At 51.4% G+C, this 18,097-nt stretch overlaps 1 protein-coding gene across 1 annotated transcript in view; it reads left to right on the forward strand.

Moving 5' to 3' along the window:
• The window catches only part of Ia-2 (tyrosine phosphatase IA-2), a gene marked incomplete in the record, with an annotated part of 628,737 nt that overhangs the window by 167,417 nt on the left and 443,223 nt on the right, over positions 1 to 18,097 (forward strand). The window contains 4 exon segments of the mRNA XM_077698486.1: positions 318 to 565; positions 1,633 to 1,691; positions 7,029 to 7,248; positions 8,848 to 9,009. Coding sequence (XP_077554612.1) covers positions 318 to 565; positions 1,633 to 1,691; positions 7,029 to 7,248; positions 8,848 to 9,009 — 689 coding nt within the window.

Here is an 18,097-nt window from a genome sequence, read left to right on the forward strand (position 1 = left end):
GATTACGAATTTGCTGGGGCTCAAGTTCCGGAGGCAAACGGTGTCGGGAAGTAGTGGCAGTACCAACCTGCGAACAATAATCGTGCGCACGCTATTGAGTAGTGAGCCGTTTGGGTTGCATTAATGATTAGTATCCCTAAAACCGTATACTGCTATAGACCGTTGTTATTGCGGGCTCTCGTAGCCTCTCGATAGCTGCCAGTGGTTGGACACCGGCCTTCTGAGTCGACGAAGACTTTGCTACCGGGGTTGAAACCCCTCGTTTGTTTTTGTGGTGTGGCCCTTGAAAACTGCGGACGTGCTATGTGTCTCCGCAGACGGCCTGTTCGGGCGCTGTGAGAGCGGCTCGCGGCTCGGCGCGGCCGACCTGTGGCGTCCGAGGCTGGACACCACGGGCGCCAAGCTGCTCGAGTCCGAGCTCGAGCGGCTGTGGGCGCAGGGCTACCGCTGGCGCCACGTGTACAGCCAGTGCGTGGTCCGCTCTGCTCTGTCCGCCATCCAGCACGGACGACTCTACGACCCGGGGTTCTGCGCCCGCACGCTCCGGAGCACACTACCCATCGTGGTGAGTAACGTACAATCCCTCATTCATTCATTCACTGCATTATGTAGCACCAAAAGAAAGTGTAGGAAGCTCTGATTCTTGAAACTTATACAGGCTCTGCCTGGTTGCTGTATGCTTGTTCAAACGTAATGCTCGCACAAGAGCTATAATCTGTGTAGGAGTCCAGCAAGTGAGCCTTCCACAACTGTGACCCAATCAGAATTGTTGCGAGTTCTGCAACACGCCGTCACAAGCGAGTGTCGGGATTTTTCGCAGCGAATCTGTCTATGTCTAGTTCTTGAAAAGTTTTGCGTCAGGAGACACAGCCACGTCCACAAATTTTTTTTTAACCTAGCGGCAAAGTTAACTTTCTGGTGTATACGCTCTGTGGCTCTAAATCAAATGTGGGTTTCCTGAAAAAAAAAAAAAAAAAGAGTATGCTGAAATTCTCCGCTAGGACTATTCTATCGCTGTGCTGAGTTTCAATTCCTTGTCGTAATTAGTCCACAGTAAAGTTTTACATAATGTGGACTTCCCGTCAGCTGTCAATACATGGTAACCTACGCAGGAAGTACGGTGGCAGTCAGCGGCTGTAACTCTTGCTTAATCGAAGCGTAACTCTTGTTCGAAGCGTAACTCTTAATCGAAGCGTAACAGTGCACCGATTTTCCTCTACATTTCGTAGTCACACAGGTCACAGTGAAGTGGCCTTGTAGAATTTCCGCCAGCGGTCAAAACGTGGGCTCATGCGGGCGAGAAACGGACAGCTCCATGTTTGTTTGCTACAATAGTACTCTTGTACTTCCAAGTTTGACTCAGGTAATTCTCTGGGAGGTATGCTTACTCGCAAGTAACAGACAAGCGTGTTTTATTTCGTGGACCCCTTGCACTGCGTCCAGCTTCGCTGATCACCCTTCTTCAGAGAGTGGAAGCGCAGGGAATTTTTTTTAATGTTCTGTGCTCAGGAATTTACTACGTGCCTCCATCTTTCAAATATATACGCCTGGCTTAAAAGCAGTAAATCAGAAGTTCACTCAGGAATTTTGGGTTGTTATTCATTCGTAAACCGTCGCTCACTTCTGTTTCAGTCTGACGAAATAGCGATGGAGCTCGGACATCTCAGCCCAGACGACCTCGCTTTTATCAAGTAAGCGCAACTTTCCGCTTTATGCGTATGAATTTCCTCGAGTTGTCCAGTGGTAGGGGGCGATTGAAGTCACGCGCTCAGCACTTTCCCCACCAGTTGATCCCAAATAATAGTGGTTAACAATTAAACAAGAGACTAGGATTTCTGAGCAACATCTGGTGCCGCCGCTGTAGTCATGATGACCCACCAAATCTGTACCATTTAATGTGGGCTCTGTCCTGTACTCGCCCGTAACCACCAGCAGCCTTTAACTCTTGGTTCCACGACTGAAATGGAACATATTAGTCGTGTTTATGACCATCCCACTACTGTAAAATTAATCACCCAGAATGCCCTTGAAAATGGTCTTTACAAATTAGTGTAGTGGTCTGACTGACTTTTCCCGAGTGCCCATATCTATCCACCATCAATGTTTACAGTGTAAACCCCGCGTATTCAGTGACAGTGACTGACTGAACTGTGTGCACTTTATAAATATCACCTCAAGGCTCGAACAGTGCCCGTTGTGCGAATTGGGACCTCCCCCTTTCACTCACTCAGCGGCTGATGAGTCCGCTGATGTCGGTTTTGGTGCAAAGTTTGTTTCGCAGAAATTATCACTATCGAGATCGCCGAAGAACGTCGTTTCGGCGTAAACTTGTCATGTATGACTAATGCGAGGCTTTGAAGCTAGTACATGCCAGTTCATGCTCTGATGCCCGGCGCTTCGCTTGTAAACTTTATAAAATTACGGCCCTTTTGTCCCCTTCGTGCCTAAGTGTTTCTTTGACGCGTCAAACCGTCGGTAATATGGCCGTAACCTGCGAGATCACAGGCAGGCTATTCCCTACGCTAGGGAAGAAAGAAAGAAAGAAAGAAAGAAAGAAAGAAAGAAAGAAAGAAAGAAAGAAAGAAAGAAATGAAGAAGTGTAGGTATAGGGAGAAAATACAGTCTCGTTAAGAGGGAAGAAAAAGAAAACACAAGCAATTTTTGTTTATACGCCAGCGGCTCTGACGAGAAAGCGCCCACCCAAAGAGGTAGACTGGCTGTCCATCAAGCAGAGGTGACGGAAAAGAAACAAGGAGAAAAGACAAAATGAAACAAAAATAAGATAGATGGCTGGGGAAAAAAAAACAGCACCCGAGAAAAGCAAACTGCGTCCCACTACGGCGTGTCCCCAGAGCGTGCCTAAACAAACGTTGTCCCTTTAATCTCGCGAATTCCTGGGAGCCGAATTAGATGCCGGACCGTGCTCGCCTCCCGCTATTCCTCCTACGCTTCCACACTCCTTTTTTTCTTCCTTCCTGCCCGCCCATATCCCGGCCTTCAGCGACCGGTGGCGTTTCCCTCCCGATCGCTTTCATTCCGCCTTTTTTTCGTTTGTTCACTACGCGTTGTGTTTCGTTCTTCTCACTCGCCTATTCCTTACCTCGCACGCTATTTCGTCGGACTAGCGTTGTCGCTTGTTGCCAGTATTGCGGCCATCGCCTTCTGCACAGCACGGCGCTCGTCGTTCGGCTCGGACCGACGTCGTCCCCTATACTACTCCCGCCGCTTCCCCCGTTTCGTCGCGTCTTCGGTGACTGCTGCCGGCTGGAGGGGGCGGTCGCTTGCGGCGGGTGGCCGGCGTAAGGGCGACGCGCGCCAGATCGGCCCGGGCAGCCCATCTTCTCTTTCCAGGCGTCTCGGAGCGAAAAGGCAATTTTCCCGCAGGGATACCCGAGCCGACTCCTCGGAGGAGCCGAGCCCGTTTCCTCGCTCGGCTTCGGATGCAAGGATGCGGATCCTTACTTGTCCGCCCCTCCTCTTCCACCTATCTCCCTCTCTTTATCCCTTTCTTGTTTATCGCTCGACACGTTTTCTCACGCGAACGCTGCTTGCCGGCCCTGTTTATTTTCTACCAATTTTCGGACTATGGTTGCAGGCGGTTTCTGCTGCTTTTTGTTGTCGTTGTTTTTGTTCATTTACATCTTCAGCGTGACACGTTCACTAGAGGAGCTTCGTGATGTGTCCCGGCTTCAGGCATTGCCGGCGGCTCCGGCTGTTTCTTTAACTCTTCAGCTTCCCCACATTTCATGTCGCGCGCTGGTAGATAGAGAAAATTGGGGAGCATAAATCAGGCGGCACACGCCCCAGAAAAGGGCTGCGGAGGGCTGCGGAGTTTCAGATTGTTGTGAAACACAAACTTGTGCAGGGGTTACAGCTATTCTTCTTGCGTATTTGTTGGGAACAACGAAGGAACTGTGGTGAATGCAGACACGCACTAGTTTTCTGGTACCCGAGAGGAATTGCGTTAACCACCCCACCGTTCTGCTGTGTGAAGCATATTCCATTTCCTCTTTCTTCGAGTAGTAACACCTGTGGGAAGTCAACAGCGCAGGGGAAACCTGAGCTCCAGTTCGTATCTCCGATTATTGGTGCCGGCCACCCTGGACGCTGGGCAAAGTAGGCGTCGAGACGATTTGTAGTTAAGTCGCTTCCCGCGGAAACACGCATTCGTGCCAATATTATAGTCGCGTGAAAAATACTCAACAGGCTTCGCATTTTTGTTCCGAGATTAAGCAACCAGTACTGAGATCTCGTGTTGTTTAATCAGCGCAATCCATCTAGATACGAACCCAATCGCTACCTGAGCATCCGGATACTAAGACATTTAGACACCAAGATGGGGGGAGCTAGAGAACATTAATAAGCAATACTGTGAGAGTGGTTCCTAAGTTCATGAGCCCATGGGCTGTCCGGGCGCTTCTGCCGAGGAACCCCTCTCACTAGGTAGATTTGTTTTGACAAACTGCCCCTTTTCACCTTCACCTTCCCCCGATTCTTTCCATATCCTGTCCCTCCGCCCTCCTCTGTTTCCAGGTCAAACTGCATCTCCCTTTCTCCCCTCCTATAGTCCTTTCCAGCAGCCCTCCACTACCCCTAACATGTTCGGTTTGAAGGTCAAATTGGAGCTGTATCACGGGTAGGCGCTCAGGCAGATGCCGACAGAATAAAACATCAAAGCCGTTCCATTCAATGTAAAAGCTGTGGGAAGTGCAGAGCAGTGATTCGCCATAATGGGCTGTAGCGCCGTTATCCGCTCAACGCTACCACCCAATGCAATCCATATTTCCCGCCTTCGCAGTGCTCGCGCGCCCCCTGCCTGAAACTGCGCCAGTGGGAGTTCTGTTCTTTTTGTGCTTGCTCTTCCTCCCGCACGGGCCGGCGTTGCACTGCCACTTTTTTTCGCTTATATCGTAAAAAAAAAAACAACCCAAGGAGCGTCCCTAACTATATGAAGGCGGGCGCTGCTGGTTAATTACGTATATTTTTCTATTTTACTGTATTTTACGTACAGTTTTTTTTTTTGCGCTAAACAACGGGGAGATGTATGACAAGCACCAGCGGTCCACGAGTTTCGAACGCTTACGACTATACAAATCGCTTGGCTTTTGAAGCCTGTGGGTTACGCCGCGATGACGGAACGCCGTGTGGCTCTACTTGGGTCCAGCGAGCGAGCTACGACAAGGCGAGCCCCTAAAGTGCTCTGCACAAATATCACTACTCATGTTACAACCTGCGGGAGATGTAATGGCGAAATCCAATGGGGCACTGTATCATGCCGAATTGCCGTGTAATATCGTTATTACAGTAAGTTTGAAATACCGATGGGTAGTCAGGGAGTTATTTTGTGTGAATGTAAGAAAGGTGTTTTTTTAGGGACACCGTTTACAAGTAATTCGAATTGAAACGATGGATGCAACTGAAACGCAGAACGGCGTGCATAACTAATGGTAAGGACAGGCTCGCACTCGTCTTCTGCGCTGTTTCTGAAACGGCGGCTCATCGCTGCGCGAACACTTTTCAAGTGAGTGGTGCATTTAACATGTGTTTCAGTGCGCAGCACTTAAGCGCCCGCTTCTGTGGTTTGACGGCGCTGCCGTCCCTCGTAGCCGAACGAACGAAGGGTACACCGAGGACAGAAAGAAAGCGGAGTATAAAAGCGGGGCGAAAGTGTGAGGGGGAGGGCGGATGCCGAGGCTGCGCAAGACGTTCATCAGCGGTGGCGCGCTACGAGATAACCGAGGAACGAAAAGGCTACCGAAGATGAGCCCGCAGGAAAGCGGAGGATGAAAGTGTGGCGAAAGTGTTCTTTCAAGTTCACAAAAAGCACAGAAGCCCAGCACGCGCTGCACGTAAGTCGGTTCTCGCAGTCCTCCTCGTTGCGTCATTCATTCGAACGACGTGTTGCGTGGCTCATCCGAAGCACGTGGCATTTGAGCGGGAGTTTCAAACACGACTTAAGACAACATGCTCGGCGGCGGCGACGCGCTGCGAGATAACGGCAGAGTAGCGCGATCCGCGATGCGTTCGCTGATCACGCGATCACTTCCCGAGACGCCCCCGCTATGCGCCGTGACCCAGAAGACTGCAGTTTGCGCTGGGCACGAACTTCGCGTTAGGGAGTATCGTAATCGTCAGTCATTTTTTCTATCCCAAGACGTAGCTGGGGCCAATTTAAAACCGCCCGGGCCTCCGCTAGAGGCGCGCGACACGACCGAGCATGATTGGGGCTTTCCTTCTCTCCCTGCCTGCCCCCTCCGCCTGGCTAAGTGACAAATATACCGGCCGGTTTTCGCCCAGACGGCCGGTTTTCGTCCCGAAGAGTGGCTTTCGCCGTGAAAACATATGGAGGAGCACAGAGGTACTACCAGCAACAAAAAAACTAATTATAGGTATACAGGGGTGGATATTAATGAAGGCATGAGCGTCACGTCTCGTTCCGTCGTGAACTAGAAGCTCCGACCGGGGCGTACGTCTTGCTCCGGCTTCAGAAGAGTGCAATGCGGCGTTTCTCGCACTCCGCTCTCATACCGTGCCAACGGTGCTTTTCGTTAGAACCGTCACGGGATACACTTCCACGCTTTAGCAGCAGCATTGGCTGCCGGCCTCTCCTTTTGTTGTCCATTAGTATCGGCATTTCGTAGCCGTCAATCTTATACACTCTTCATTTGCCTCCTACTCAGCCTTGCATTCGCCTCACACTCCAGTTTACAACGCCTACAAGCGGTGACGAAGCGAATAGAGGCTGTCGACGGGAGCGTCCATGGCTGAGTAAACTTGAAGTCCCCCTCGTAACGAGGTCGGCTGTGATGCGAATGCCACGCCACCGCAACAAAGGCGGACGGCTGCCCTGCTCACATCACCTTTTTCCGCACGCGCTCCCGTTCTCTCTTGTTAGGTCGCTGCCTGTCCGCGCGTCGATGGTGCACATTTTTGCCGATGGACCCCATCTACTGCTCACGCAATAAAATACGCGGGCATGAGAGACTTTTTCCAAACGCACGAGCCTGATTCGTCGACGCCTGTCGCAGGTTCACGCCGAACAGCGCGCTGAAGGAAGGCGCCCCGCCCCAGTTCGCCGACGAGGTGTACTTCCCTCCCATGGACAGTCCGGCGGTCCAGGGCGCCTTCCTCGCGTCCGGCGAAGTTCTGGGCAGCGTGGACGACAAGGAGGAATCGAACGCGGCTGACGCTTCTCTGGCGGCCCTCAAGGAAGCCCTCAAGGCACAGGCGATGAAGAGGAAAGCCAAGGTAGGTGGTGCACGCTGCAAGAAAAGGAAAGAGGGGGGGGGGGGTAAGGGGTGAGGCTAGCATTTCGTGAGGCTTGCCCTGAAAGGCCGACAACCCTGGCGAACTGCAAATAGAAAGAGAGAGAATGTTTAATGGAAATAGGCAGGACGTTAGCTAAGCCTTTTCGCTAGGCTTCTGCGCTAGAATAAAAGGAAAACAATTGTAGATACTCTGGTGTGGGGATGGTCTTCAAAGAACAGCGCCACGACCTCGGGCACAGCCAGCCGCCGATCGCACAAGACGCAGCAGCTGTAGCACAAAGAAGGAACGGGAGGGCACAGAACGCTCATCTAAGCAAGCGAAGGAGACTTCCGCAGCGTGGATCGCACCCCCCCCCCCATGTTTTTTCGACGTTACTACTTGCTTGCAGTCCCGCACTTGAGCCCTACGGCTACACCGGAAACATGATATATGAAGCGCTCTGTGCACTCACCAAATATATTTCAACATGACCCCCCCCCCCCTCAGCCCCCCTTCTACACACATACACAATTTCCTGCCGCATCAATTGAGTGGCGCCCCCTGGCTCCTGACGTCAGCTTTGGGACTCGCGCCGCTGTCATCTGCTAGCACATAAGGGGCAGCAGTGCCTGGGCTAGAAATCGCCTGTTTTGATGCTTTATCGCATTAAAAAGCGAATTTCCCGTTATTCAGTTAATTTGCCAGCTTCTGACGCCTCTTAATAATTTGAAGTTGTATCCGGCACAAGTTTGCTACTTATGAGAGAGAAAACAACTTTTTTAAGAGCATCGGTGGTACATGATCGGAAGATCGTGTGTAACTCGTCCTATACGGCTTGTTTGAGAGGGTCAATGCTCAGAGCTCATCAAGAACAAGACCACTGCTCAGCAAGAACAAGACAAAACAAATTTTAAATACAGGAGAACGAATACCGATAAGGAATAAAGGCGCGGCATCAAAAATGTTTACACCTTTTTTAAGAGATTTGAATTGAAGACCTCCGAGGTGCCAACTCTCTCCTTCAAAAGGCGCGCGCACGCACTCACGCATGCACACATGCATGGTCACGCGCACAGCCGAAGGATGGCATCAGGTTCAAACCTTAAAAAAAGTTGAGAGAAGCGCGAAAGCGAAATTGCGCCCAACCTTCGCTGAGAGGGCGTCAAAATCAGCCGTAAGACCCTCAAAGACCCAAATCGCAAACGAAGAACGAACTCGTGCGACGATTCTAACGCACTAAGTAAACGCATCGACGAACGATATAAATGTACTCTGATATGTGGTTTATGAGATAAACGTACGCATAATACTGTACTTATTATTCATGATCGATGCGTGTGATGTCTTATCTGAAAGCGTTCCTTTTTCGCCATTTTCAAGTAACCATTTCGACACAATGGAAGCCCGATTTCACGCATGCGCCGTGCGTACAGAGATATCATCAGAGCTTTTTGGTCGACCAACCGGTCTAGGAAAAAAATGCATTAGTTTTTAAACTAGACGCCGTCGGTCCCACTAAGAAAGCTTTCGTTTTAATGATATGAGTGTCTGACGGCAACTCGCGCTACACTGATAGCAATGGCCGCCTTGGATTTGCAGACAGCGGAGGTGGCCAAGGACGACTCGAACGAGACGGGCGGCACTTCCGCCGAGAGCGAGGATGTACTGGGTGTTCTGAGCTACTTGCGCCAGGTGGCCCAGGACACGGCGTCGCTGCTGGACGAGAACAAAGACCGCTACGACGTCTTCATCCCGCCGGATGTGAGTTCTGTCTGCTGAACCTACGTGTGGGCTGCAATGTGAGTTGTAGTGAAGGACTACCGAATGACTGCGACAGCCCGATATTCCGCCTGGCACATTTCTGTCTAATACGGTTCTATTGAGGAAGAGCTAATATAACCACTTCCAGCCTGGCTGCCAATCCGTAAGAAAAAGAGTGAGCACCTCATGGGGGAGAGAGAACAAACTTCATTCTCCGCAGGACCTAGGTCCAGGTCCTAATTTCAGTCTTCAATTCACCAGGTCCACGTAGTACCGCAGAATGTTCGTGCGGGTCCAGTGCACATGTTGACAGAGAGCTTCCTGGGCAGCCTGGATGTTCACTGTCGACGGGGGGGACAGCCAGAGCTCACAGGAAGTGGTGGAGGGGAGGGATGGGGCATGAGATGGTGGGGTGCATTCGCAATAAGAAGAGGGAATGGGTGGGTAGGAGGAACAGGTGGGGCAGCAAGGATGGCCAGGACGCCGATAGACGCAGTGAAGAGTGTGGTAAGAGGGGAATAAAGAAGTTTGAGCCTGCCGAATGAGGTACGCAGCCTCAAGTGTGAGACAGGGACAGTGCCGTGTGTACAGGGTGCGTGATGGGCGCTGGGCGTGTAAGTGATAACAGCGGGCAGCGCGGTGCTGAATGCGAACCGTCGGCGGGTGGGTACATGGTTGGCCAGGACATGGGCGGACCCTGGAAAGCTACTCGGGTTAGCGCGTTTGCTAGAGAGTTGCCGCCCATGCCAGTGTTGCCAGGAACCCAAACCAGTGGGAAACGGGGCCGAGAATTCGAAGCAAGTATCGAATTGACGAAGTCAGTGGTGTATTGGTGGGTCTCATGGTGAGCGAAATTACGAAGGGCTGATTGGCAGTCGGAAAAAAAAAATGTATACTGGAATGGCGGTGGGGACCGTGAGAGCAGCGTGCTCTATTGCAAGGGCAATGGCGTAGGTCGAATCAGGTGGGGAAGGAAAGGAAGCCGCTGCAGTCTCTAATGAAGGGACTTCGAGAAATGAAGCCGTGCGTATTGAGTTTTTTAACATCGCTTTTTAATCCTTTTTTAACGTCCCTTTTTAACATCGCTTTAGCCTCGCTTCCTCCACTATTAGATGTCATCCCCCTTCTCTCCTACTTCATATACGCGGATGACATCCCGCTCTGGTCAACCAAGGGCTGCCCAGATCAACTGGAGGACACTGTTCAGCAAGCTTGGGACGTCATGCAAGGCTATGTCACGTCTATCGACCTCTCTATTTCGCCTTCAAAATCCGCTCTCCTCGTAGTTAGTAACAAGTGTGGGGTGGCACCGGATCGCTTTTTTCCTCAGGTAAAAATTTTTGACAGCAGCATACCGCATGCTGACACCTCCCAGATCCTTGGTATCACGTTGCATCACGCAGGCAGCTGTGTACCGACTCTGCGGACACTCCACAATCAGATCACTCAGCTTTCCCAGCTCCTCTGCCGGGTCGCTAACCGACGACCTGGACTGTACGAACATCACCTGCTCCGCATCATCGTTGCTTTTGTTATCTCCCGTATACTATACGCAATTTCGTGGTCGCAACCCTCGCCGTCTCGGTTCTCGTCCCTCGATCGAGGCCTCACTACCTCCTACGCCCCCCCCCCCCGCAACCCTTCTGGAACACTCTTGAAGAAGTCATCGGCGCGCCATCGCCAGGCCCAACTCGAGCGCCTGCAGACTTCTGTCCAAGGTCGCGCTGTTCTTAACACACTTAACTACCCCCCTTCTGCATTGCCCCCCACACCACCGGAATTACCTCGCTGGGCCACTTTCGCTAATTTACGAGTTGAGTCTCTGCCCCGAAACATGAACCCTGATCGACACCCTGCTCGTCGTGCACTGGGAGTTCAGGCCCTCTCTAAAGGAATTCATTTTCTACTCTCCCATGGTTCCATCGTTTACTTTACTGACGCCAGCGACATCCCCTCAAACTGAACGGGCACCTCGAGAGAGGTTCGTCAAACTAAAAACGGCGCTTAATGGTAACTGGTATTTCAGCAGGAAATAGGGACTCAAAGAGCGCGTGTTTCGTGCTAGCATGATATCTATACCCCGAAAAGGACAAAAATCACACACCTCTTCTATGCGCATCACGCTACGTGTAACTTGAGGGCGGATGCGATGCCCTTCAACATGCGTTAGTTATGAAGGTCGGCTCATTGTCGTTCGTGGGCCGACTTTTTTTTTTTTCGCCGCCGTTTCTCATAAATTGTTTTTTTTTTTTTTTTTTTTTGCGGTAAGAAAGGTGAGATAATTGTTTCTTCAGCCGACCTCCGCCTGTCTTGATATCTTGTGCTCTTTCTCTTGCACGCGCGCGAACTTCCCACGACACATGTAAAACAACGGTCAACGCCGGCGTACCGAAAGAAATGGGGCCAACGGCGCGGAAAATCGTGTCCACTGATAACGTCGCGTTTCGCGTAGGAACAAAGAACCGCGAAGACTGAGTCGGTAATCCTTGCTAGACAATGCGCGCATACAAGTTGACTGCGCGAAACAAAACAAAAACAAAAAAGAAAGAAAAAAAAATCCGCGAACGAGTATCTTGGAACACATTTTGAGAACGCCGGAAAAACAAAATCTCAGCCGGTTCATTATTCGCGCGAACCGGGAAGGAGTGTTAACCTGAAATAGAAGCCAAGGAAGTACGCTGACAGGGAACGGCTAACCGCACAATTCTTTTCTGTGTCTTACTTTGGCTAAACATTCGCCGTCGTACTCGCTGTTCCGGCTTTTTATTTCTTCTTACTAACCTCATATGCGGAAATCGCACGATAAAAGAAAGGAATCCGGCTGCAGGGGCCGAAGACGCCCCCTTTTTTTATGGTTATTCCTCTGCGTTTCCCTACGTGCCACCTACACAACTCTTCTTTCCTCGACCCGCTGGTTCGCCGGTAAAACTTCCGGAAAGGCGTACTTTCACGGCGCGCGGAGAAAGACCGTGATTGAGGCTACCGCCGCAGTGCAGCGGCAATCGTAGGCTGGCTGGCGTACGGGCGAGACGAAAAGGGAGCTACGCAATAGAGAGCTGGCGACCGATGGACGGGAGCCTGGTGGTGGTAGAAAATGAATGCTGGCCCGATTTGGTGTAAGCGGGAGGAAGGAAAAGATTCTGAAAGGGAGAGGGGGGTGCAGTGGAGAGCAGCACAGTTTCACGGGAAGGCGCTCTGTTCTGTGTTCGTTAAAGACGAAGGGTGACGGGCTGTTCGCGAAACGAGAACGAGCCTGAGGCCGCGTGCCATACCGCCGGAATACGACTCTCGCGGCCGTATGTCCTATTCATTTAAGCTCGACCTCGTCACGGCATCTATAGTCGACATCTTCCGGGTCGTTCATTACTTCCACACTCGGGCATTGGCGTGTTTGAGAAACAGGTCGGCCGCCCCTTTTAAATAAAATGGCTGCATGACTTATCACAGTGTTCTGTTTGTTTCCTTGTTTATGGTGGATCCCGTTGCAGTGTGAACCGTTTGCGCGGTGGTATTCAGCGCGAAACCACAGAAGACGGAGACAACTACCTGGGGTTTACACGATGAAGATGTCGAGGTTTACACGATATGGATATCTACATGCACGATGAAGATATCCTGTTTGTTCGGTGAGGGGCTTGAGGGCAACGGTGTGGACGCGTCCCTTTGATCATGTCGGCATGCTGATTGTGATTCACTCAGGAAAGTGACTTGTTCAGGGTCAGCGTTGGAGGTCAGGGAAACGGCTGTCTTCTTGGCAGTGTCGATGTTCGCTGTGTTGAGGGTGAGCGAGTAATAGAGGCTGCCTTTATAGCCTGCCTTTATAGGGCGTGGGTTGGGTTCCTAAAGTAGGGAGAAGCGCCGGTATTTCGTGTGTCTGGGCTGGAGTCATACTTCGAAAAAAAAAAAGTAGGCGGCACGAATTGGTCAATGGCTTTTCTTATAAGTGAGATGCATCTGGAGTAGGATGGTTGAAATTGTGATCTTGCTGCAGATGTTGGGTGAGATGCGTTGTAACGTGACCTCAGGAAGCTGCAACGAATAGCCGAGTTGCGGTAGGACGGTATGGCCAGTAGCCATGAGAAGAGCCTTTTGGTTGCAGAGAAAGAGAACAATCTTTAGCTTGTTTTATGCGCCTCGATGAGCTAGCTCTTCGAGGGTGTTGGGAATACTAACGTGGATGAATCATCTCATTGATTCCTGAGTTGTGAGTCAGAGGGCAACTTTATATGTCTTTCGAATCAAAGCATTTAGTTTTGGCGTTTTCGGCTGGCTTCATGGTTAGATATGAAGTACCACCGTAAGTGAGGCGACTAATGGCATGAGATGGACATGCATTGTCCTTTGAGGTTATTGGTAATGCGGCGGGTGAGGCTTGTAAGTTGTGCCTTTGTTGCCCCGGAGTTGTGTGATGGTGGCGTGGCCCGCACCGTCTCGCTAAATTCGCAGTTTGAGCATCCAGTTATTCCGTATTTTAGGAACGGGGATATCGTTGATTGAAAGGTTGTGGTTGGCACCAGGAAAGCGTGGCAGTGGGCTAGTGGATTATTGATGACGTTGAAATTTGTATGACAGTTCGACACGAAGACGTAAGACAGGCTGGAAGAACAAGAACAGACGATTTGAAGCGCAAGCTATGAACCGTTTATTGTCGTGAAAGTAAGGACTATATATGGTATGAAGCTAATTTCACCCCTGTCACTTCTCGTACTCATAACCAAGATTTGTTTTGTGCGCGTTTTGTATGTTTTATGTTATGTATAATCCTTTTTTATTCATGGTATTAAACAGTTGATAGTTTGCGCGTGAACTCGTTTGTTCGTGTTCCTCCCGTTAGTTTTACGTCTTCTTGTCAAACTGCGCACTTGCGCACTTCAATACTATCTGGAACGGGAGATGAGCGTCGCCCCTGAGTGTGGGCTCGGAGGACGAGGTTTGAACATTTTTGCGGAAGCGAAAGTTAGCTCACGGGGGGGGGGGCAAGGCAGCGGAGAGAGGGGTTACTATTGCATGTTGGATATTCGAGGAGTCTTGCTGTTGTCCAGAGGAACCCTCGGTAGTACATGTTGAGATCGTCGGCGTGGAGTGTGTTGTAGAGATGAGCTATGGTGTCGAAGAGGAGCTGAACTAGTGGCAGGCCTAGAAGAGCAATATTGAAAAGTAAAGGGGATAAGACGGATCCTTGCAGGGGAATCAGAAGTAGAACTCCGGAGAGTGCCAATAACGACTGTGGCCGTACGCTCGGTGAGAAATGGCTGGGAATGGCGTACATACGCTTGTTTATGAATGCGCAGTTGTAATTTTGCTCGGGATTCTTACTAATTGCTTGTTTTATATTACCGCCACTAGCCCTGATACGAGTTCATCCCTGATTTGTGAACTGCAGTATTTGTTGATGTACCATCACGGAATAAATTAGGGAAGAGCAAACTTGTAAAATTTAGTTGGCATCGAAAGTTGCTGTCGAATAGCATTTAAAATGTAATTTCATTTGATGAACCACGTCGACAGATTTTGTGCTTCCAAGCAAGGGTGTAAGGATACAAAATATGGGAAAGGTAAGGAGATTTTAAAGGGAAATAAATGTTAAGCACTGACACATAATGCGAAACGTTTGCAGCTGGTTGATTTTACCTATCGCGAAGAGTATAAATTCGCTTCATGCATCCTGGCAATGTTGTACGTAACAATCTGCAGTAGCTGACCTTGACCGAGAAAAGCCGAGTGCAGTTTGAAGTTTGTAGGGAGCCTCTACTCAGTGCAACTGCCTATGCTCAACTATTAATCGTTTTCTGTGGAAATCTATAGAAAGAAGTATTTGTTTGGAACAGATTTTAGATGCTAAATCAAATGACGCTGATAACATTTGATGAAATAGCCCCAAATATTCAATTTGCAAATCACTGTGTACATCCCGTGCGTTATTAACGTCATTCCTCTTGTCCTGTCTAAATGAGGAACTCTAAAAGTCCTCCTCTTCAGTGGGACACGGCCATGTCATTCACTCTTCACCACCAGTTGGAGAAGTGACGGGCGAGCGACAAGATAATGCCACCATGCGCACCAATGCGGACTACAAAGCCTTCGTAGCTGCGACGGCGAGGCAAACGATGGCCGCACCTTACGGGCAAAGACAGCGGCCGCAGATCATTGGGGGGCTTCGGAGTCAAATACCCATCGCGGCGGCCGCACAGTTTCTTGTCCCAAGCACTTGCCGCTAGCTTAACCTAGATCAAGCGCTTGTGACGTTACCAGGTCGCCCTAGGAAGCGCCGTTTCTCCTCCTGTCTTGTTCTTACTACGTAATCTCGCCCCAGTCCGTCCTTTAACTGTAGGAGGGTGAACTGACCAGCTCCGATAGGAAGGTCCAACTTCGGCGGACTACGGAGCTGGCAGCAAGATCGAACGGGGTCCTGGAATAACGGTTCCGTCCGCAAAATGTTTTTATATCCCGTAAGGTTCATTTCCCGTAAAGCTTCCCGCAAAGTCTCACCCGGTTTCTCATGCGAAAAATCCCGGCAAATGTGACACTAACAGCTTCGCTGTAAAATGCGCGGAACGCGCACTAACACAATAACGAACGTTGTTGTGGACAACAAAGTTCAAGAGAATACAATGACCTCGAAGTCAGCCAGCTATGCCGAATCGGAAGTGTTTTCCGCGTACCATGTTTCCAAGGGGATGCAGTTAGGACCTTTGATGGCCGACTCTTTGGCGACACAACACTCGTGTACTGTTCTTAACAACAACACTAAGCCCATACGCTTGTCTGTGAACTGGCCGCAAGCCAACCACGGGGCCTCTGGGCAGCAATTTAAGAGAATCAAGTCTATCGGAGCAATACTTTGGCGGCGCCCGGATATTTTTAAAAACGCACGTCTTTAGCTCTCGTACGCATATCTCCCTTTCCGGTAGATGCCACGCTCGTTGCGGTAGCGTCCGCGTGTCATTGTTAGGGTAGCCAGGATCAGTTCAATCTGGCGTGCGTGGTTTTCTTCCCTCGTGGGTCTTGTGAGGGAAGCCCAGGTCTGGGGCTCACGTGCATGAAAAAGAAAGTGGCGGCCAGGAGTCGTTCCCGAGAAAGCGGGCTCGAGGTGGAATAGTAGTAGAAGACGAACTCGTCAAATCGGGGCCGACGGGATCCGCAGGAGCGCACTCGTAATGAAGAAGTCGTCCTGCTCTCGATCGGATCGGCCGTTTGTTCTGGGGCGCGGCAGCAGCACGCGTCAGGGAGCGCGGACAATAGGGCTTTGCGCCTCGCGAGTCCGATGTCCGTACGTGCGTGTGTGTGTTTGGCAGCAGCGCTGGTACCGTGGAACACCCAGCGGTGGCCGACCGACAGGCCCACTTATGCATACCTGGACGGCCCGCATTACGGGCGTTGTCATGGAGACCCGCGCTTTCCGCTATGCCGGTAGTGACGGCGGCGGGTGGCTTTTGTCTCCGCCACCTCTCTGCCGCTTCGGGCTCCCACACGCGCACACCATCCGCCGCCTCTATTTCCTCCCGTCCCTATTTCCTTTGCAGTCTGTCTAGCAGAACGCAGTCATGCCGCTGCTGTACAACCTACCACGCGTGGAGGGTGTTCTCACTGAGTAGGAGAGAGACAGAGAGAGAGAGTTCTTCCCTCCGGATAACGTTTGTTGGCATATGCGCGTCGCCGTGCGCATCGTGATGTACGCGTGCACGAACGCGTGGGTCGTTTGCAAACTTGTGCCGTGTGAAACGCCGTTGTGTAGAGACGCGGAAGGGTAAGCCAGCGGGGCAGAAGAACCGTTAGACGGCGCCCCGCTCTCCGTCGGCCTTCCGAGCGGCTCGCGCTTGTCAGCGGCTCGTCCCCTCCGTTCGGAGTCCTCCCTTCTCCGGCGCTTTCTCCTCCGTCCCCCCTCCCCCCTTGTATTTGGAATTCGGCCCGATGTTGTCACCTGTCGCGGAAAAAGACAATAAGCGGGATCGGCGGACTGTGCTGGCGGCCCGTCTCTCTCTTTCCCATTTCTGTCCAGCTGCTCCCCTGCAACACTGCCGCCGCCGCCTGCTGCCGCCGCCGCCGCCGCAGAGCCACTGGCTGCCGGCGGTGCTGCCTCTGCTCGCGCGCGAACATCTCTCTCTCTGAGCGCGCGCGTTGTATACGTCCTCTTACTGGTGCAGCGCTGGGTAGGTTGGCGCATTCCCTCGACGCTGGGGAGGCCCGGGTACAGCGTGAAAATTTGGCGAGGTGTTTTCTGCTTGTTTCATTGGCGTTGCATCTTCACTTGGCGCGCGTCGGTGCCTTTGTGTCTCAGCTTTGAAGAGGGACCCGTGAAAGGGAGCGCTTCAGCGCTGTTCTTTTCTCTTTCTTACTCCAACTAAAAGAACTTCCGAGTCGGGTTGAGAAGCTTGAACGTTTCATGTAGCTTTGGAACATGGTTTCAAACAGCAGTTTCTTCGAGGACTGCGCGTATGAATAAGGCGGGATAGATTTTAATTGCAGGGTTTTGAGCATTCCGTGTCTCTGATTGCTCCGCTTGCTCAGGCCTCTCGCGCCCGCACACCCAGATTTGGTCTAGGAAAGCGCTGAGCTCCTGCTCCTTTTAACCACGTGGGATAGCTCTTCGGACGGCGTCTCCTGCTTCATGTGATCTATTCGTTACGTACAGCTCAAAACTGCAGCCACCCCCTGACCCCCTGAGAGAGCTGTAGCCACCTCTCGTTCACCACTACCGTCCTAACTGGAAAAGAGAAGCCTATGTTTTCGATGATTTGAACTGACTCAACAAACGTCCCATATCACGTACGCGGCCACTACTGAGTTGTCTGCGCGGGAACCAAACGGGCGCCCGCGTCGGCTGGCAGACCCCGGGTAGCAGACAGCAGCCAAGCCGCCATCACTTCCGGGCAACTTAGAAGCATAAATTCGCGGCACAGTGAGAGGGTAGCAAAGTCATGACATCCCCATTTGCACTACCTCAGATAACAGAGGGCGCCGCCCACTGGGCGGAAACACGCCGCTTCTCTTCCTCTCACGTTGCCCAACAGCGGAAGTTGTCGCCACCTGCCACTTACGGCACGTAAGCTGAGAAGTAGTTGCTTCAGTTTCTTTTTTGAACGAAAAT

This window comes from Haemaphysalis longicornis, unplaced genomic scaffold, assembly GCF_048455015.1.
Source record: "Haemaphysalis longicornis isolate Haplotype H1 unplaced genomic scaffold, Haemaphysalis longicornis Haplotype H1 scaffold_2, whole genome shotgun sequence".
NCBI lineage: Eukaryota > Metazoa > Arthropoda > Arachnida > Ixodida > Ixodidae > Haemaphysalis > Haemaphysalis longicornis.